Source organism: Haplochromis burtoni, unplaced genomic scaffold (assembly GCF_018398535.1).
Source record: "Haplochromis burtoni strain Fernald_Lab_line unplaced genomic scaffold, NCSU_Asbu1 Contig_310, whole genome shotgun sequence".
NCBI classification, from domain to species: domain Eukaryota; kingdom Metazoa; phylum Chordata; class Actinopteri; order Cichliformes; family Cichlidae; genus Haplochromis; species Haplochromis burtoni.
In genome coordinates, this window is record NW_024582671.1 from 563,564 (window position 1) to 583,190 (window position 19,627).

At 48.8% G+C, this 19,627-nt stretch overlaps 1 protein-coding gene across 1 annotated transcript in view; it reads right to left on the reverse strand.

The window, feature by feature from the left end:
• LOC102289049 (E3 ubiquitin-protein ligase RNF123) overlaps window positions 1-19,627 on the reverse strand; it is a gene marked incomplete in the record, with an annotated part of 119,868 nt that overhangs the window by 72,750 nt on the left and 27,491 nt on the right. The window contains 9 exon segments of the mRNA XM_042228185.1: window positions 3,179-3,263; window positions 4,728-4,803; window positions 5,528-5,659; window positions 5,772-5,828; window positions 7,158-7,297; window positions 13,130-13,214; window positions 14,400-14,570; window positions 17,126-17,213; window positions 18,428-18,515. Of these exon segments, the coding sequence (XP_042084119.1) occupies window positions 3,179-3,263; window positions 4,728-4,803; window positions 5,528-5,659; window positions 5,772-5,828; window positions 7,158-7,297; window positions 13,130-13,214; window positions 14,400-14,570; window positions 17,126-17,213; window positions 18,428-18,515 (922 nt within the window).

The following is a 19,627-nucleotide window of genomic DNA, read 5'->3' on the forward strand; positions in this document are numbered from 1 at the left end:
TGCACGGGAGAGAACCGGACAAACGCCGTTCCTTCGCTTGACCCCAGTTGCTCTCGTCTGTTCCCCCGTAACACTGCTCTTTTATTGAGGTTACATGAATATGCATAGGGTCATTAACATATGACGTCTACATACACACAAAGAGTACCGTGTGTGTGTGTGTGTGTGTTACTGCTGATCAAAGGGTCCTATAACATAAAAGCAAACATCCTTGGTCAGGAAGAGGGTAGTCTCACCCTAGATGAGGTGAGGTGAGGAAGTCCAGCAGTTAAAGCACTTAGACTAGAACAGACGTAGCTACGTTAATCCTACCATAAAACAATAAGACAAGGTACGACCTCTCTCATGCTCCCAGAGTGCTCTCTAATGCACACAAAGTTTGCAGACTATCAAGGATCAAACCTCTACCAATCTACAACTAATATAAAACTCTAAGCATATATAAGTAGATATTTCTAAGCAGAAATGGCAATCAGCAATACAAAACCTAACAGTGCGGACCCTGCAGACAAACCCCAACAATCAGATGACATGTGAGCACACGCTTGGTGACAGTGGAAAGGAAAAACTCTTTTATCAGGAAGAAACCTCCGGCAGAGCCAGGCCCCCAACAGGGAGCCAATGAGGAGAAGCCAGCATGGTGGAAGTCCGAGCTCTCGCTGCAAACATCTCCAGATGTCTCCCATGTAACAAAACATGTCACAGCACGCTGCACCTCTGTTCTGGGCCCGGGGCCACATGTTTGACACATCTGTGCTGGGACGAGGACCCTGCATTAATGGACGGAAGCATCGATGGGATGTGGCGTGTTAGCTGCTCGAGCGCACACAGCCACCATTAGAATGCGGACGCTGTGATGGGAGCAGCGAGGTGAAGGACAGGCCTTCATGGGCTCAGGGCCGAGTGAAGCAGAGGCTCAGCAGCTGAAGCCTTCTTTGCTTTAACGAGTCAGCGACTGGCACTCTTCCAGCTCCACTCAGAGCATCGCTAAAAACGGGACAGTTCCTAATGCGTCTCTGTGTTTAACGGCTGTAAGCTCAGCTGTTTCTTCCTGCTCTGACGTCCAGAGAGGTGTGTTTTATTGTGGAAAGTAAAAGTCAGTGATGGTTCATGTCATAAATCAGGACACACTGCTCACACACCTGTGACGGCATCGATGCTCCTCACAGATGGAGCAGGAGGAGGCGACATTAACCAGCTGATGAACCTCCAGCTGTGTGACCACAGGACAGCGACGCCTGACCCGGCGTCCTGAGTCAGGACCGGACCGATCCAAATATCGGATCGATGTCTTCTTAATGAGAGCTCCTCTGCACCGCACTTCCTCTCAGACTCGCTCTTATTACATTTCATTCAAAGTGACAGGGGAGGGGCCTGTCCAGGCTTTAAACAGGCTGAGGACATCCCCCGTTTCCCTCCACCTCGCCAGGCAGGAGCCGGCCCCGCCCCCTGCAGACAACGCTAATGCCTTTATTCGTTTCTCAGAGTCCATTAACGGGCACTAAGCCTTCCTGCGGTCTCCATCACTGCACGCTCCCAACACTCTGCAAACCTCATCCATCTCCAACCACTTATCAAAGTTACAGTCACGACTCCACCTGGAGACGCTCCGTCCGAGGGAGCTTACAGGAAGCGGGGTTCACGCCGACCTCGTCTCTGCTTTACCTTGACCTAAAAACACAGATGCAGACGCGTCTGCAGTACTGCGCCCTGAGCAGCGCCTGCAGGTGCAGCGCGCCTGTCAGAGCGCTGAGCAGCAGCGTGTCATGAGAGCAGGAACTCAGGGCCAAACAGACACAAATAACTCAGCGCGCTGCGGCGGCGCCGAGAGGAAGATGATAATTCCTGTTAAAAACACGGCGTTACCTTTGATGTGAAAACAACACAAAGTGAAGTGTTACATAAAGATGGGGGAGGTGACAGAAAGAGGGCGGCGTGCAAATGAAGAGGGAAGACAGGAAGTAAGTTCACGGCTGATTCGAGCTCAGCGAGCGTCTGAGCGGCACTTCAAACGAGTGTGACCTGGATTCATTCATCAGACCTCAAAAACGCCAAAACTTCACAGATCACACCTCTGACTCCCACAGCCGCACGCCAGGAAAACAGGAAGTCCCGCCTTTCAGCGTCGGCTCGCCTTAGACTGCACGCTCAGCGGTGAGCTTCCTGCTTGCAACCCGCCACCGTCACTTTGACCTGCAGTTCATCAGGAAAACGCTGACACATCAGAACAGCCCCGATAACGGCGCCACAGACTCCCCGCCAGCACCTGCCAATCAAAACCAAGCACACCCAGTGATTGGACACTGTGCTGAGAGGCGGGGCCAGGTGCTCAGAGTGAGGAGGGTTTCCTGGATTCACACTAAGCTTCTTATTTCAGCCGCGGCGTCACGGAGGCGTGCTGAGCGTTGGAGGTCATTTGGATGTGTCCCCCTGCACACCTGAGCGTCACGCTTACAGGCTGCCTCGCTCGCCCCACCGTGAACTGTAAACAACTCATTTTTGTGACGCCCCGCTCTGTTCAAGCAGCAGACGGCAGGTGGGCGGGGTTGAACAAACAGCTGCGCGGTCACGCTCGGGTGGAGCTTCCTGGGCAGCAGAGCAGACGTCTCACGGCAGGTAAGCCCGACTCCATCCGTCCTCCATAAACAGCAGAGTGACGACAACCTCGCGTTATGAGTTTGTTCCAAACTGAGCTCGGAGAAGCAGTTTACCTGCTCAAACACCTGAGGAGACCGACACACCTGAGCCTTCATGAGTTAAACCTGAGCTTTAGCTTCAGTGGGAGGAGCTCTGCTTACTGAAGTAATATGATGAAAACCACGTGGACGTCACACCTGCATCACCAGCGCCGCCTGGTTTCTCTGATGACATCAGCAGTCAGTCAGGAGATGATTGGGGACATTTACCGATCACTATTATCGATCACTGACTGTGACCCCGAGCCACGTATGGATTAGTCAGCAGGTCAGAGGTCAGGAGGCCTGAGCATCATGTGACTGCTATCAAGCTCACATTAGAACACAGTGTTTCACACACAGGATCCAACACCAAGCAGTTACTCACATACAGGGCTCTTAATTTGAAAAGTCAGTGGTGCACACACACGCAGAAGCAGCCGTGGCCCGAGCCCCCGGGCTGACCCTGACCAGCAGAGCCAGAACCAGAGAGGAGGTCTTACCCCTGCCGGTCTCCGTCCACCAGGATCCGAACCAGGATGCCGGTAACAGCCACCAGGATGGGGTAGTGGTCCACGCTCTCCAGCCCTGCAGGAGGAACAGAGTTCATCAGAGTGGCACGACTGCGAATCCGACCGGATGATGGACGCTGAGGGGGCGTGTCTCTCATTGTTATTACCATAACCCTAATATCAGTGATCCTGGCCTGTGATGCGTTGAGCTCCCTCCTTTCACAGAGCGTGACATCACGTGTTCTCACTAACACGCTCCATGTTTTTAGTTGTTGCCGTCTGTCATTCACACTCTTTAAACCTTTAAACCTCGTGCTCCTCGCACGTCCTGGTCGGACGGAGTTCAGGCGGAGCTCTGGATCACATCTGCGTGCATGAAAGCAGCACGCAGGTGTGATCAGGCCTGCAGGTGTTTGATGGATCAGGTCACTGTCATCATATTTCAGAGCGTCTAAAGCAGAGACGGGCTGCTGATCAGTATTACTTGGATCCTGCCATCAGAGCCGGCCCACACACCTGATTGGAGGCCTCGGCGAGGCACGCCCACACCTGCAATTAAATTATCCCAGAAATAACCTGGAAAGGTGTCATTATCATTATCAGGTGGTAATAAGAAGGCTGCTGCCAGTCGGCTCAAACTATAAATCATCAGCGCTGCGACAGACGGGTGACCTGTGCAGGTGTACCCTGCATCCCACCCCCACAACACACACACACACACACACACACACACACACACACACAGTTAAAGGAGGCGATGACCTCCCTATAAACACGGTGGCTGTGTGGGCGGAGCGAGTGAGGATGTTGCTGAGGTCCAATCAGCTCACAGCAGTGATGATAACAGGAGTGAAATAATCAGCTGGGCTAAAGCAGAGTTAAACGTTTATTTGGGAAAAGGTGAGGTCACAGCATGCCGCTCCTGCTATGGCACAGCGACGTTTCCATCAGGAGGAGCGTGAGGGCCTCCCGCTGAGCGCCATCAATGAATCACACGAACTCACAGCGAGCCAACAGCTGGAAGAACCAATTAAAGAGGCAGGAAACCACACGTGGTTATTGTCCTCCTGCTGATGGACGCTCACGCTTCTGCTGAAGGTAAAAACCTATTTCTGTCAGGAAGCAGGATGTAGACAATCATGCATGGATGGACTTTCAAAACTGTTTATTTTCTTCCTTGTTGGTGGCAACGTTTGACATTTTTAAAGATCAGTGGAAATTTCAGCATAAAATAATTCTTTATGGTCATTTTGGGCATGTCTGACCCCCTCTGATGACCGACTCCACTCAGGCTAGCATCAGGCTTTATAAGATAGCTGGTGTTAGCCAACAATGGAGAGGAAGAAAGCTTCAAACAAGAAGCAGAGGCCGAAAACCAGGAAGTGGAGAACCTGTACATTTGACTTCAGAGTGTCTCTGTGTCTGTCTGTCTGTCTGTCTGTCTGTCTGTGTGTGTGTGTCTGTGTGTGTCTGTCTGTCTGTCTGTGTGTGTGTGTCTGTGTGTGTCTGTGTGTGTGTGTCTGTGTGTGTGTCTGTGTACCTGGCAGTCTGAGGTTGACGACTCGGTCAAACAGGTTCTTCTCTGCTGTCACTCGGTTCAGCACCTGGTTCAGCAGCTGCACGTGAACAAAAACATGAGTGAGGCTCCGCCCGCTGTGATGTCACAGGAAATATGACATCACGGTCACTCCTCTCAGTAGCCACTCAGAAATGTGTGCTGATGTGGGCGGGTTTATCAGTGCGTGGCGGCGTTTGAGTTCACATAAACCTGAGTCCATGGTTAATTCTGCTGTCGGCTGATTGGCTGCCGACTCATCGTTAAATATTCTAAGCTGGCTGGTTTTTGGGTCATGTGACCGGGGCGCCGTAGAAGGCCGGGATGGGGGGGCAGGTGACATCATCTCCATCTCCTCCTGAGGAAATTTCTCCTGGCGTTGTGGGCGGGGCTGGAGCTGAACTGAAGCTTTTTTAATATTCGTGTCTGCTTCCTGTTCTGGAGCTCCAATAAGGAGCAGCAGCTGTGATCACATGACAGCGCTCTGCAGTCCGACGCCGCTCACATTTATCTCTCTGCTGGCTGTTCTCGTGCTGCTCTGATGATAAGCAGCCAATTAATTCAGTCTGACTAACAGACCGAAGGCTGTAGTTGTTTTAATTCACGATTCGCTGAAGTCGCCGCACAGACCGTCTGTGACATCACACGTTTTTGTTTGAACCCAATAAAAACTGTTTTATCATCGACTGTGCAAGAAAAGATCAAAATCACATTACCTGGTCTGAAACCGGCCAATAACGAGCTCCGACTGTGTCGCAGTGAAACTAAACCCGGCAGCGCCTCACCTGAGCGAGCCGTCTGAGCAGCAGCTCCGCGGAGGGGCGGGACCAGTCCAGGAAGATCTCAGGCACCAGAGTGACGGTCATCTCGAGCACCCGCAGCAGGCTGACCGACAGGTCGAAGCAGGTCGCACACACCTGCAGGTGACACCGCTAATCAGAAGCTGCAGGTTAACCTGTGGGCGGTGACCACACCTGTCACACCTGAGCCGCGTTACCTGAGCGAACCCGGCTGAGTGACTCAGATTACCTTCAGCTGACGAGTGTCCACAAAGTTCCTCTCTGGACGCTCCGCGGCCTGCTGGATCTGTGAAGACACAACCAATCAAAAAAAAGCACCTGTCGCAGCTGTTTCTGCCCCGCCCCGTTAAGTACCCTCCTCCTTTCTGATTGGCTGCCCCCAACTAACAGAATGTTTGAGCAGCATGTGGATGGAGCTGTCCCTCTATGACTTCATGCAGATCCAGAGGGGGCGTGGGATCACAGGCGTCGCTGTGCACGCACTGAGGCAGCTTTGAAGGTGCCGGGCTTTCTGCCTGAACCTCTGCAGGCGTGAAATCGAGGAGCCGCGTCGAGCTTCGTGTTCGCCAGTTTGAACCGAAGCAGCAGACGAGGAGGTGGACAGCGAGGAACGGAAACATGAGCCTAATCTCTGAAACGCTGCGAGCGCTGGCCTGGCTGAAAATACCCCGGCGCCCCGCAGGAATACGATCAATTACAGCGCTGAGTGGATGATTCGCTGCAGGATTTCCAGAAAAGCCCGAATAATCTTATTAAAGGGAAACAAAGCTCAGAGCTAAAGCTGACACTCCTCAGGCTGGGCTCGCTCTCGTGTTTCACTCAGAGGTCAAACACGCTGCGAACACATCCTCAACCTTCAGTTCACAGCAAAGCACGACGAGCAGGAAGTGAGGTCGGCCCGGCCTCAGCTGTGAGTGCACCTGCGAGGTCACAGTGGGCACATCTGTCAGGTGATGTCGTGTCAGCACGAAAACTAGGAACCTCTTCCTAAACCTGCGCTCTGTGTAACATCCAGCAGGGGGCGACTGCACTGGTTTTATAAAGAAGTCTGTGAGAACAGGTCCTGCTCGTCGCCCGAGGACGCGGGGCCACGTTTGGATGGATCTGACCTTAGATCAGTTTTAGAGGAGCTTTCAGGTTCAGAGGATGTTTCTCCATCGTGGTCAACGCGTGGCGGAGCAGCAACCTGCACGTGTGGACGCCGAGCTGCTGAGCCGTGCACGGATTTATCAGAGCGGTGATTGAAGGTTGTCGGCCTCGTCCCCGCGCACAGAGTCCTCCAGGTCCTCTGAGCATGCGGACGATGCTGTGGGAATGTGGGAAATCTGAAGCAGACTGAAACGAATGATCTGCGTTTATGAAGAGCTCCAATCAAACTTTACTTCAGTATCAGTAATTAGTAAAGTGAGTCGGAGGTACTGAGTATAAATATTAAAGACATTATTAAACATGCTGTAACGGGACATGAATACTAATGAGACTATTTCAGGGTTTTTAAGCACTCGTCGTTTCTGTTGATGTTTAAATAATGAGAGTTGGTGTTTCTGGACCTTCTATTCAACGCCGTGTCCTGCGCGTCCTCCCCCGCACCTGCTGGGACTCTGGTTGTTCTTACCTCCTGGATCATGCCGATGAACTCTGAGAAGGCCCAGTTGAGTTGGTTCAGGACGCTGTTGAGGAAAGAGGCGGCCATGTCTTTATCCATGCTGAGCAGCTCCGCCATGTGTCTCTGCAGCAGCAACGACGGGCACGGCTCTGAACCAATCAGATGACAGAGGACAGGTGAGCAGAGAGAAAGCAGAGGACCGGACGCCGCCCGTCCCGCCCCGGCAGCAGCAGCAGGTGTAGGACGCCGTGACAGCGTTACAGACACTCGCCGTTTCCTCCATGTACATGTACAATGACAATAAAGGCCTATTCTATTCTACTCTATTCTACATGTCTGTCATATTCTTCAAAACCAAAGCAAACATAAGTGAAAGGAAACGGGACACTGAGGGAAAACGGTCACAGACACACAGAGGAGGGACGGAGGAGGAAGGACACGGCAAAGAGAGCAGGGAACACTGAGGAGAGGAGGAGGAGGCAGCAAATAGATGAAGGACGGCTCTCTGGCGCTTCGGCCTCCTCCGGGAGCTGACGGCAGCTCCGTGGAGTCATTAAATCCAATCCTCTCCTCTCTGCCCTCTGAACAATATAACAAAAAACACCCGCTGAGTCTCAAGTACGATGCTGTGAGATGCGTCCCAGTTGGGGTTTATTACTGGGGCGGGTTTTGATAATTGATTTATCGATTGGCTTGAATAACGTGATATCGATTCATTAAAATCCTGAATCGATTTTTAAATATAAATTTATTTTGCCCAAAACGCCAGAATCTCAGGTTAAACCTCACAAAATTTAAACAACCACCAAAACAGTAAATGAGAGCAGGAACACGATTCTGCACGAAGACGTAAACACAAAGGGGGATCTGAGGGGATCTGCGCCATCTCGATGGTCTGTTAGGTCCAAAGACGGTGGTACTGCCTGGGTCTGCCTTGAGTTGGGCCCTGCTGACTCGACTCCCTGAATGCTGCAGTTTTATCGTGGGGGTGTTGATTCCTGTGCATGAGAGTTTCTATAGAGAGGTGTAAATATGGGCTGTCTGGATACACGAATGTGATGAGGCTGAGAGCCATACAGGGGTAAAGGGGTGGGGGGGATGGTGGGAGGGGTTCACATGATGGGTTTTCTGGTTTCCTCACTTTTTTTTTTTTGAGTTTTGTTTTGTTTTGTTTGTTTTAAAAAATTCTGTAATTATCAATGTTGTTATGCTATTATTATTATTATTATTATTATTATTATTATTATTATTAAAAATAAAAAATATGTACTGATCTGAATTATAATATTTGTGACTGTCTGAAGCAAAGTTTCCCAGATTCAAATCGAATCGATTCTAGAAACCAGTGACGATACCCAGTCCTATTTATTACTGGGATTACTGAGTTTTTCTGGGCTCCATCAGCACAGCTACAGATTTGATTTCTTATGACTGAAGGAAACTAAAAAATAAAAAGTGCCAGAGCCGTTTACACGGAGCACAAATATGAATCCAATTAACAAGGAAACGAAGCTATTAGGCCTCGAGCTTTAAACAGAGGCAGCCGCCACGAGCGCACAGCAGCTGCATTATGAGCACCACCCAGACCGCCTCCGCCTTTTATATTTGTCCGTTTTTCCACCGAACGACGTCCAAAGATGAGCTCACAGTAAGACAACAATCCAACAGAGTTTCTGTAATGAGTCATAATGAAGAACGAAGGAAAAAGCTCGATGTGGACATCACGCGAGACAGACTCCAAGTATCCAGAGCAGGATGTCGAACTCTTCTTCTGCTGCGGGAAACAAACAGCTCACTTTGGTCTCAGGCCGGACCAGCGAGCGCCGCGTCAGCTTGAAGACGTTCAACGACACGTGTAACCCGTGACGTGTGACCACGCCTCACTTTGAATGCCTGTCAGCTGTCAGATGATAAGAAACGAGTCAAACTCTCGACTGTCCTGTGATTACCAAACAAGCTTTCTGCTCATTTTTGGCAGTAATCTATTTTAAAGTCAACAGTGAAAAAAACTGGAATTTTTTATTTTTTTTTCAAGGTTCAAGGTTCTTTATTCGTCACATGCATAGTTATACAAGTATAACACAGTGAAATGTAGCCTGACACGCTCCTCGACATGTGCAAAAATTGTGGGGGGGGGGGGGTGGTAGAGGAAGAGGATATATACACACACACACATACATATATATATATATACATATATATATATATATATATATACACAATACACATATATATACACATATATACATATATATACACATATATATCACACATATACACATACACACATATATACATACACATATATACACATACACATATATATATAACACATACACACATATAATATATACATATATACACATACACACATATATATACATATATACATATACACACATATATACACATACACACACATATATACACATACACACATATATACACATACACACATATATACATATACATATATATATATACACATACACACATATATATATATACACATATACACACATATATATATACACATATACACACACATATATATACACATACACACATATATATATATATATATATATATATATACACACACATATACATATATACACACACATATATATATATATATATACATACACACACATATATACACACATACACACACATATATACACATACACACACATATATACACATACACACACATATATACACATACACACACATATATACACATACACACACATATATACACATACACACACATATATACACATACACACACATATATACACATACACACACATATATACACATACACACACATATATACACATACACATATATATATATACATAATATATATATACACACATATACACACAATACATACACATACACACATACATACATACACATACACACATACATATATACAGATATACACATACATATATACACATATACACATACATATATCAATACTATATACTCATACCATATATACATACATATACATATATACACATATACAATATATACATATACAACTACATTATACATATACACACACACACACACACACACACACCACACACCAACACATATATATATATATATATATATATATATATATATCATAACTATATATATATATATAATATATATTATATATATACATCACATATTATATATAATAATATATATATATATATATATATATATATATATATATATATATATAGTATATACACTGGGTGAATGTGCAGTAGTAGCAGCAAGCAGGTGAATTCTGTACATTAATATGAATAGACTATCTGACTATTTTACAGGATAGACAATATAAACATATTTAAAATTAAAGGAATTGAAATGTACATTGTGCCTTGGTTTAGTGTCTGGAAGAGTCCTGTCTCAGTCAATTATAGATGATGTGAGAGGGCGGGTGTGTGTGTTTAGGGCACGGATGGCTTGGGGATAGAAGCTCCTCTTGAGTCTCTCTGTCCTTGCCCGGAAGATGCGGAACCTTCTACCAGATTGCAGAAGTTGGAACAGTTTGTTGCCAGGATGGGACGGGTCCTTCAGTATCTGCCTCTTAGTCCGGCATCTCCTGGTGTAGGTGTCCTGAAGCGGGGGGAGAGCAATCCTGCAGCAGCGTTCTGCTGTACGGATCACTCTCTGGAGAGCTTTTTGGTCCTTCACACAGCTGTTCCCAAACCACGATGTCATGTTCTGTGTGAGGATGCTCTCCACAGCGCCTGTATAGAAAATCCTGAGGATCTTTGGAGAGACCCTGAACTTCCTCAGTTGTCGTAGGTGATACAGGCGCTGCCTAGCCTTTTTGGTCTGGACCTGAATGTGGGCAGCCCATGTCAGGTCTGAGGAGATGTGGACACCAAGATACTTGAAGGACTGCACCCTCTCCACTGGAGCTCCATTGATGATAATGGGCTTGTAGTCTCTGTGCTGACTCCTTCTGAAGTCCACCACCAGCTCCTTGGTCTTGCTGACGTTCAGCTGGAGGTGGTTGTCCTGGCACCACGATGCCAGATTCTTCACTTCATCCATGTAGGCCGCCTCATCGTTGTTGGAGATGGCACCCAACACCACTGTGTCGTCAGCAAACTTCACAATGGTGTTGGAGCCATGGGTGGCCACACAGTCTGAAGTGTAGAGGGAGTAGAGCAGTGGCGAGAGGACACATCCCTGAGGTGCTCCTGTGTTGATGGTGATGCTGTTGGAGAAGCACCTGCCCACCCTCACCACCTGAGTTCTGCCAGTGAGGAAGTCCAACACCCATGCACACAGACGGCTGTTAAGTCCCAGATCCCTCAGCTTTGTGAACAGTCTGCAGGGCACTATTGTGTTAAACGCTGAACTGTAATCAACAAACAGCATTCGCACATAGTTACCCTGTTTCTTGTCCACGTGGCTGAGAGTGGTGTGTAGGACGTGGGCGATGGCATCCTCTGTGGATCTGTTGGATCTGTAGGCGAACTGCAGCGGATCTGTGGTGTCTGGGATGGAGGAGGAGATGATGTTCTTCAGCAGCCTCTCAAACACCTTCATTACTACCGAGGTCAGTGCAACTGGCCGGTAATCGTTCAGGGATGAGGGTTTGCTGTTCTTGGGCACAGGGATGATGGTGGATCTTTTGAAGCATGTGGGGACCACAGACTTCGCCAGGGACTCGTTGAAGATGTAAGTGAACACACCTGCTAGCTGGTCAGCACAGCAGCGCAGCAGACGGCCGGTGATGCCGTCTGGCCCCGCCGCTTTCCTTGTGTTCACTCTCCTCAGTGCCGCTCGGACGTCATGCTCCGCGATGCTGGTCACCGGTCTCTCGCTGATGACGTCACTGTCCTCGGTAGTCAGGCGGTAGATAGCATTAGCCGCCTGGCTAACCTCGAAACGGGCGTAGAACCGATTCAGCTCGTTGGTGAATGCAGAGTCGGCGTTGATCGGCGCAGTGTCCCTGGCTTTGTAGTCCGTAATGGTGCGTAGTCCGTGCCACATACTCCGTGTGTCGCCCTGGTGGAAGCGGGACTCCACACGTTCCCGGTACCTGCGTTTGGCATCTCTCATCGCGCGCCGCACGCCGTATGAGGCCGCTTTGTAGGCGCTCATATCGCCAGTGGCGAGACCCGCGTTGTAGGAGGCGGTCCTGGCGTTTACTGCAGTGCGGATCGATCTGTCCATCCACGGTTTCTGGTTTGGGAATGTGGTGGCTCTCGCAGTGGGGATAATCTCCTCCGCTAGCATATTGACGAAGCATACTGCTACTTCCGTAAAGTCGTTGATGTCGACTGCGCATGCTCTGAACATGTCCCAGTCTACGTCGTTGAGTGCGTCCTGTAGCGTAGCTTCTGATTGGGCAGTCCACCGTTTTACTTCCTTCGTGGTCACGTCTTCCCTCCGTGTGCTTTGTTTATACTGGGGAATGAGGAAACCTTATAGTACATAGAATGTAATAGAATTTAATAGAATAGAATAGAATAGAATAGAATAATCCTTTAATTGTCCCACAAGGGGAAGTTTGGTTGTAACAGCAGCCAAAAAGATACATATTAGCATAACTGTTATTATTATTACTAAATCACCTGAATGGTGGGTCTTTATCACCAAGAAAAGAAACAGACTCTGAAATAACTTTCAAGAATTGTCCACAGACTGGAGTCTTTGCTGGGCCAATTCTGGCCCCTGGGCCTTATGTTTGACACCCCTGATCTAAAGCAAAAAATGACCAAGATTCAGATCAGCTGGAGAGGAAAAAAACCCTCAACGGGGGCAGCTGTGCCTCCAACCTGAAACGCTGAGTATCGACCGAGTTCCACCAGAGGGTCGTTTATAGATTAAGTACAACGTGCACTTCTGGCTGAGTCAGGCTGAGGAGGCTCAGGAGAGAGCAAGGAAGGGAGCAGGAGACAGAGACAGCGAGGACAACACTGGGAGAGGTGAAATGATGAACTTACTCTGGAAACTAGCAATGGACAGATCTCCTGAAAGGCATGCAAAGGAGAAGCACAGAGAAGTCAGCGTCCGTGCAGCAGTAAGACTCTGGTGGGACACAAACAGGATTCAGCACCACGGACAGAGCTTCTGTCCCAGTTCATATTCACGACACAGTCACTACCACGCCCTCTGACTTCAGCCACGCCCTCCGACCCATGCCACGCCCTGAGTCTGACCGATTACTCATCTTTAACCTCTGGTTTTTGCACTCTCACAGTGTACCACCCTCATCCATCCCTCGGTTTTAGAGACGAGGAGAGGGGTTCGAGCTCTGTGCCTGTGCTCTGTATGCTGACCCAGCAGATCATCAGCAGGAATAACAAACTGGGAAACACGAGCGCCCAAACCTGATGGGAGGCGTAGCGTAGTGTAGTCGGCATGCTGGACGTAGAAGAGGCAGTGGCTCTATCACTCCGTCTCTATTCTGTGTTTATTCTGTCTCTACTGAATCTCTATTCTGTCCTTTGGGAGTGCGCTGAGAAGCTGGAAGGAGCACTCAGAGTGAGGCAGACAGATCCAAGACAGTCAGTGAAGAAGAGGAGGAACTGAGGGAAGCTACGAAGAGGACGAAGATTGGACGGTGCAGATAAAACACCTGTGCAGGTATGGAGACGTCCAGGAGAGAGGCTGGTGTATAACTGACCTAAAGTAATGAATGAATTTCCCCTTTAAAATAATTTAGTGAGCTACTTTCCTTTTTGCACTGTTGTTATTTGAGCATGTCGAGATGTTTTATTGCATTTGGCTTTTACTTTTCCACCCTGAGCTCTTTAAAAACCCACTGAGGAGCGTCACAGAGTCAGTGAGGGGGTGCAGGGCAGGTGTTTTTGTATGCAGACGCTCCCATAAAGCACCGCAGGCCGGGATCAGAGGGCGTGAACGGGCTGCTAAAGTGCCTCCACGTGACGATCCACAGCTCGGCGTGCGAGGACCGAGCAGCGCTTCACTCTGAGAGCAGATGTTTCTGCATGATGTCGACGGCGAGTCGAGGCCGTCTGTGTTTTTCAACACAAACACTGAAGCGCTGCAGAGCCGCTTCCTAAAATAAAACGTCAGTCTTCATCTCGGCACAAACATCACACACAACTTTGGTGATTCATTTCTGACGTTCACCTCCACAAACGCTGATGATTAAAGCCGTAAATCACAGCGAGCTGCGGCAAAAATAAACTGCAGACGAGGCCGCCGCCGCCTCAATTTATTTATGGAAATTCATGAAAGAGCGAGCACCTGAACCGGGAACGTGCTGCAAACCAAGAGGAGGAGATGGGAGCTGATGACAGGCATGCACAGACAGAACAGCAAAGAGCACCTACTCTGCAGACTGGGCAGGTTGGCATCCTCGGGTTTGGTTTTCAGCAGATGAGGGAGGCGAGTGTATCTGTAGCCAAAACCACAACCCTGAGGAAGAGAGAGGGATGAAGGTCAGCAGAGCTGCAGGGAGACAGCTTCTCTCAGTCAAACTGCAAAAACACTGGAGCGTCTGGAAGATGATCGCTGAAGCATCAGTGCTGATCATCTTCCAGACGCTGTTTTACTTCTTGCAGCACTAACACTTCATCAGTGCTGATTTCACTGATTAATTAACAATAAACGATCAATAAATGTTTGTGTTAGACAACAAATACTGAGCAAAAGCCCGAACACGTCACTGTATCTTTGTTAAACGGCCGTGATGACCTAAAGAACTGGTTAAACGCTGATTTTCATCTTAAAGAAAGACGCCATGTCTGCTTGTGCTGACCGGCCTCTCTCGACCACTCAGGGCGGTGCATCCGTCAGTCTGTTCAAAGCTTGGCTGTGATTGGTGACAGCCGCTGCTCCACTTTCACCTGAGGCAAGACAGCGTGAACATGTTAACCCTTTGCGAGCTTCATTTCGTGGAGGATTCCTATAGAGACTGAATGTGTTGGTGCATTAGTCTGAACACTGCGGTCTGCTGATCCTCAGTAAACACCTTCAGTTCTTTCAGCTGTTGCCCTTCATACAGGAGCTGCTTCTACTTTTGCTCCAGTCTCACTCCGACTCTCTGGCCTCGAGCTCAACCTCGTCATCCTGTAAAGATACTGTTCTGTTTTCGGCTTCCTGTGAAGCTCTGCTTCTTTTAAATGTGCTGCATGAACAGACTTCACCGTGGCCCAGAGCTGACGGCAGGATCGCAGCACCTGCTCATACCAGCTGAGCAAGTAAAATTGATTTATAGCGCTTTTCACAGATAAAAACCACAAAGTGCTTTAACACACAAGAAATGGAAATATGTTTTATTTACAGTTACATTGTTTTATAAGCGGAAATTAATAAAATGCTTTTCTAAATAAAAATGTCTGCAGCCGTTTTTTAAAACAATGAGTCCGTGCAGCGTAGAGACCGTGGGAGAGACTCCACAGCCGTGGTGCGCTGCCACCAGCGCCTCTGATCTAATGACCGTAAAGCTCGAGAAGATGAGTGCCGTGTCAGCAGGTCGGATAAATATTGGAGACCATGCAGGGCCCTAAAGGTTAGAGATAAAAATTTAAAATCAAACCTAAAACTTACAGGCAACCAGTGAAGGGAAGCTAAAACTGGAGTAACACGAGACCTTCTCTTGGAGCCTGTTAACAGTCGCGCTGCAGCCTTCTGCGCCGTCTGAAGACGATTTAAGGCTGATTTGTTAAAACAAGTAAAAGGTTACAGTAGTCTAACCGAGAGGAAGTAAAAGCATGAAGAATCATCAAGTTCAAGCTTTGACTCCATTAGTCTGAGTTTAGAAACATTCAGTAAATGATAAAAACAGTTTCGGACCAGCTGCTCGAGCGACAGCGAGCTGTCAGACATGGCACCGAGGTTTCTGAGGCTCGATTTTACAGGAGGGTCTAAGAAGCTGATATGCTGAGTTTCTGTCTTATCAGAGTTTAGTTGGAGGGAATTGTCATTTAACCGCTGGTTGATTTCTGTCAACCAATGACTTCAATTAGACAATTTATAAAAGTCAGAAATCCTGAAGGAACAGTACAGTTGGATGTCATCAGCATAGAGATGATAGGAGATATTTTTATAGCGCTTAATAATTTGGCTCGGGGGGAATATATAAAGCAGAACTAGAACTGGACCCAGGACAGGTCCCTGAGGCTCCATGATTCATGAACAGTAAAAGATCTCTCACACAAATATGACATTTTAAAACAACAGCAGTAATCCCAAACAAGTTCTTGAGTCTGTTTATCAGGATGCTGTGATCTACAGCATCAAAACCAGAGCTGAGATCCAACAGGACCAGCACTGCGTCCTCTCCAGAGTCTGCTGCCATCAAGACATCACTGGATACTGTAAGGGAGGCCGTTTCAGTGGGATGCAATTTACAAAAACCAGACTGGAAAGTGTCCACAACTGCATTTTTATCCAGGAAACAGTTAAGTTGTTCTACTACTACGTTTTCTAAAACCTTCTATATAAAAGGCAGTTTGGATATTGGCCTGTTAGGACGAGATGGATCCAGCTGAGGTTTCTTTAATATTGGCTCAACCACAGCTTGTTTAAAGAAGCTGGAAACTGAGCCAGTATGAAGAGAAGTGTTTATCATTTCCACAATACAGGGGCCAATGGAATCAAACACACTAGTGAAAGGTGACGATGGAAGGACATCGAGGGGGCTTGAAGTCTGCTTTATATGACAAAGCAGGACTTTGATGTCCTGTAACAGGAGTAAAATAAATGTTTGTGACTGAGCCGCCTCATCACTGACGTGACCCAAACCCACGAAGATGGAGTTTAGGATAAACGCCGAGAGAGTGTGTGTCTGTCTGTGTGTGTGTGTCGTGTGTGTGTGTGTGTGTTGTGTGTGCTGTGTCTGGGTGTCTGTGTCTGTCTGTGTGTGTGTCTCTGTCGTTTGTCTGTGTGTGTGTCTGTGTGTGTGTGTGTCTGTGTGTGTGTGTCTGTGTGTGTGTGTGTGTCTGTGTGTGTCTGTGTGTGTGTCTCACCCTCCACAGTCTGACCAGGATCCAGTTGGTCTGGGCCCAGGGTCTCTGCTCGTATGGAGCCAGCAGGTTCTTCATCATGGCCACTCGCCTGGAATCAGACAGGTGAGCATCAACACGTCACTTCCTGTCAGCTCCGACACATAAACATCATTTCAGTGAGAGCAGCTGTTTCCAGGACAGCTGAACAGCTGCTCTGATGCTGCTAACGTCACCGCAGACGTTCAGTGAGCAGAGCTCTGGCTCGGCTCGCACATCAGGCTCGATTACAGCAGCTAAAAAGGCACAAACAATAAAAACAATGCACCCACTTCTCACCCAGCTGTCAGAGTGCGAGCGTGCTACACGTGGAGAGGACTAACACACAGACCGAGGGCGTCGACCGAGGGAGGAAGCAGCAGCGGCGGCACGCATCGTGCAACTTCCCTGTGAGCAGACAGAGCTGAGGGACGTTTAATCCTGACTGATGCTCAGAAACGATGCCGTGTGTCGTTTAGTGTAAGGAGACAAACTAGGCTGCTCATCACGAGCTGCACGCCGGACACACGTTGATCCATCAGCTGTGGCGACCTGACACCACATGACATCAATCCCTTCAGGAGCTCCGTTTGTGAGCGCAGCTGTTATTCACATCAGACTGCCCGCCGTCTCTGCCGACGCCCCGCTGCTGGTCCCGCCCTGATGTTTGAACCCTGCCGGCAGGTTTGAGGGTCAGAGGTCAGATGAAAACAGCTCTCAGAGTGGGTGTAGTGCATGGATCCAACTACACCACCCCACAAACTCCAGCATGTTACAGAGGGCACAGCGTGGCTTTATTAAACCCTCTAACAGCCTTAAATGCTGCCAGCCAATAAGAATCCACCATTAGCAGATTTAGACTTTCTATTTTAAATGCGTCTCATCGCAAAGACTCGAGCGCTGCGTCCGAATTCACACAGGAGGGGAGCCGCTGGTATTTAATGTGGCATGCTGATTGGTCGGTTCAAAGATAACTGGAGCCACGGGATTGGACCGCTGCAGGACATGAGCTCACGGCCGCCCCTCTCGGTGGAGCAGCGGTTAGCGCCATTGGCTCACAGCAGGAAGCGTCTCCCCGAGGTCGCAGGTTTCCTCCCGCACGCCAAGCACGCGCTCGTTAGCTTAATTGACTGCAGGTGAGAGAGTGAGTGGCGAGTGTGCGTCACCCGCGATGGACTGGCCACCTGTCCAGGTGGGATGGGCGAGTAAGTGTTTACTGATCACTGAAGAGCAGCAGCTCAGTCACCCTGAAGGTTTTTCTGGAAAACAGAATCAAACCAGACTCACTGCTCCTCCGGGATCCTCTCCACAGCCCTGAGGGATTGTGGGTAACAGACGTAGCTGGCCAGCGCTTGCATCAGAGAGTCTTTGATATCTGTGGAGAGAGAGCAGATCAGAGATTCAAAGACAGCTGGAAAAATAAACATTGCAGCAGGAAAACAGCTTTACTGTGTGCAGCAGCGCCCCCTGCAGTTTGCTTCCAGGTCGGTCTCACACACACGATCAGTTACACCTTTCTAATGACACACTGTTATCAGCAGGCTCTCACTTTCCCATCCTCTACCCTTCCTCCTCCTCATCTTCAGTCTCCTCATTAAAAATGGCAGTGAGGCGCGTCTAAGCAATTACATCCACCCAGTCTCCTCCGCTGTCCTCCAGCAGGACTTCATAATTAACAGGTCCCGCCTCGCCGTTTGGACCAGACCGCTCGAGGCCGGATTTCCCCGCACGGCGTTTTATCTCAGATGATGGATGGAACTGCTGAACTCATCATTTCTGCTGCGAGGCGTCCCGCGGTCCTCGGGGGATTCGGTTCATTAGTTATGGTGGGCTCCAGTGCTCGCCCTCCGTCTCCTCGTAGATGCACGTTCGGTATGAATGTGAAGCTGCTACGTCACCTCGTTCAAGTTATCACATTCACACATCCCCGGGCGGGCGGTGTCGACGCCACCCCATCAGCCGTTTCCAGGCGACGGGTCACAAACCGAGGCTAAATGTTCCGTCCTCAGCCTGGATCCAGATCAGCTCTCTGGATTACACCAAGAGTATCAGGAACCTTTGACTGTGGGTGGGACCCATGTGACCTGCTCACACGACACCCTCCTACAGTTCTGGCCAACATGCAAACATCTCCACCCCTGTAAGGTGGTCATTCATAGACGAGAGATGGTGAGGGGCTCAGAGGAGAGCCGCTGCTCCTCTATATGGAAGGGAGGCAGTGGAGGAGGTTCAGCATCTGACCAGGAGGCCCAGCACACACAGCTGGAGATTACAGAACCCACAGAACAGCTGGAGGAGGTGGAGGTCCAGGAGTGGGTGGGTGGAGTAAGTGTTGACCACCCAGCAGGGGGCGCTGCTGCACAGAGGGGCTAGCTTCCTCTGACTGGAGCTGATCTGCACTAAACGACAAACACTGGTAGAGCAGGGCGATATGGCCAAAAATATTTATCACGATATATATTTGAAAATTTGCGATAACGATATAAC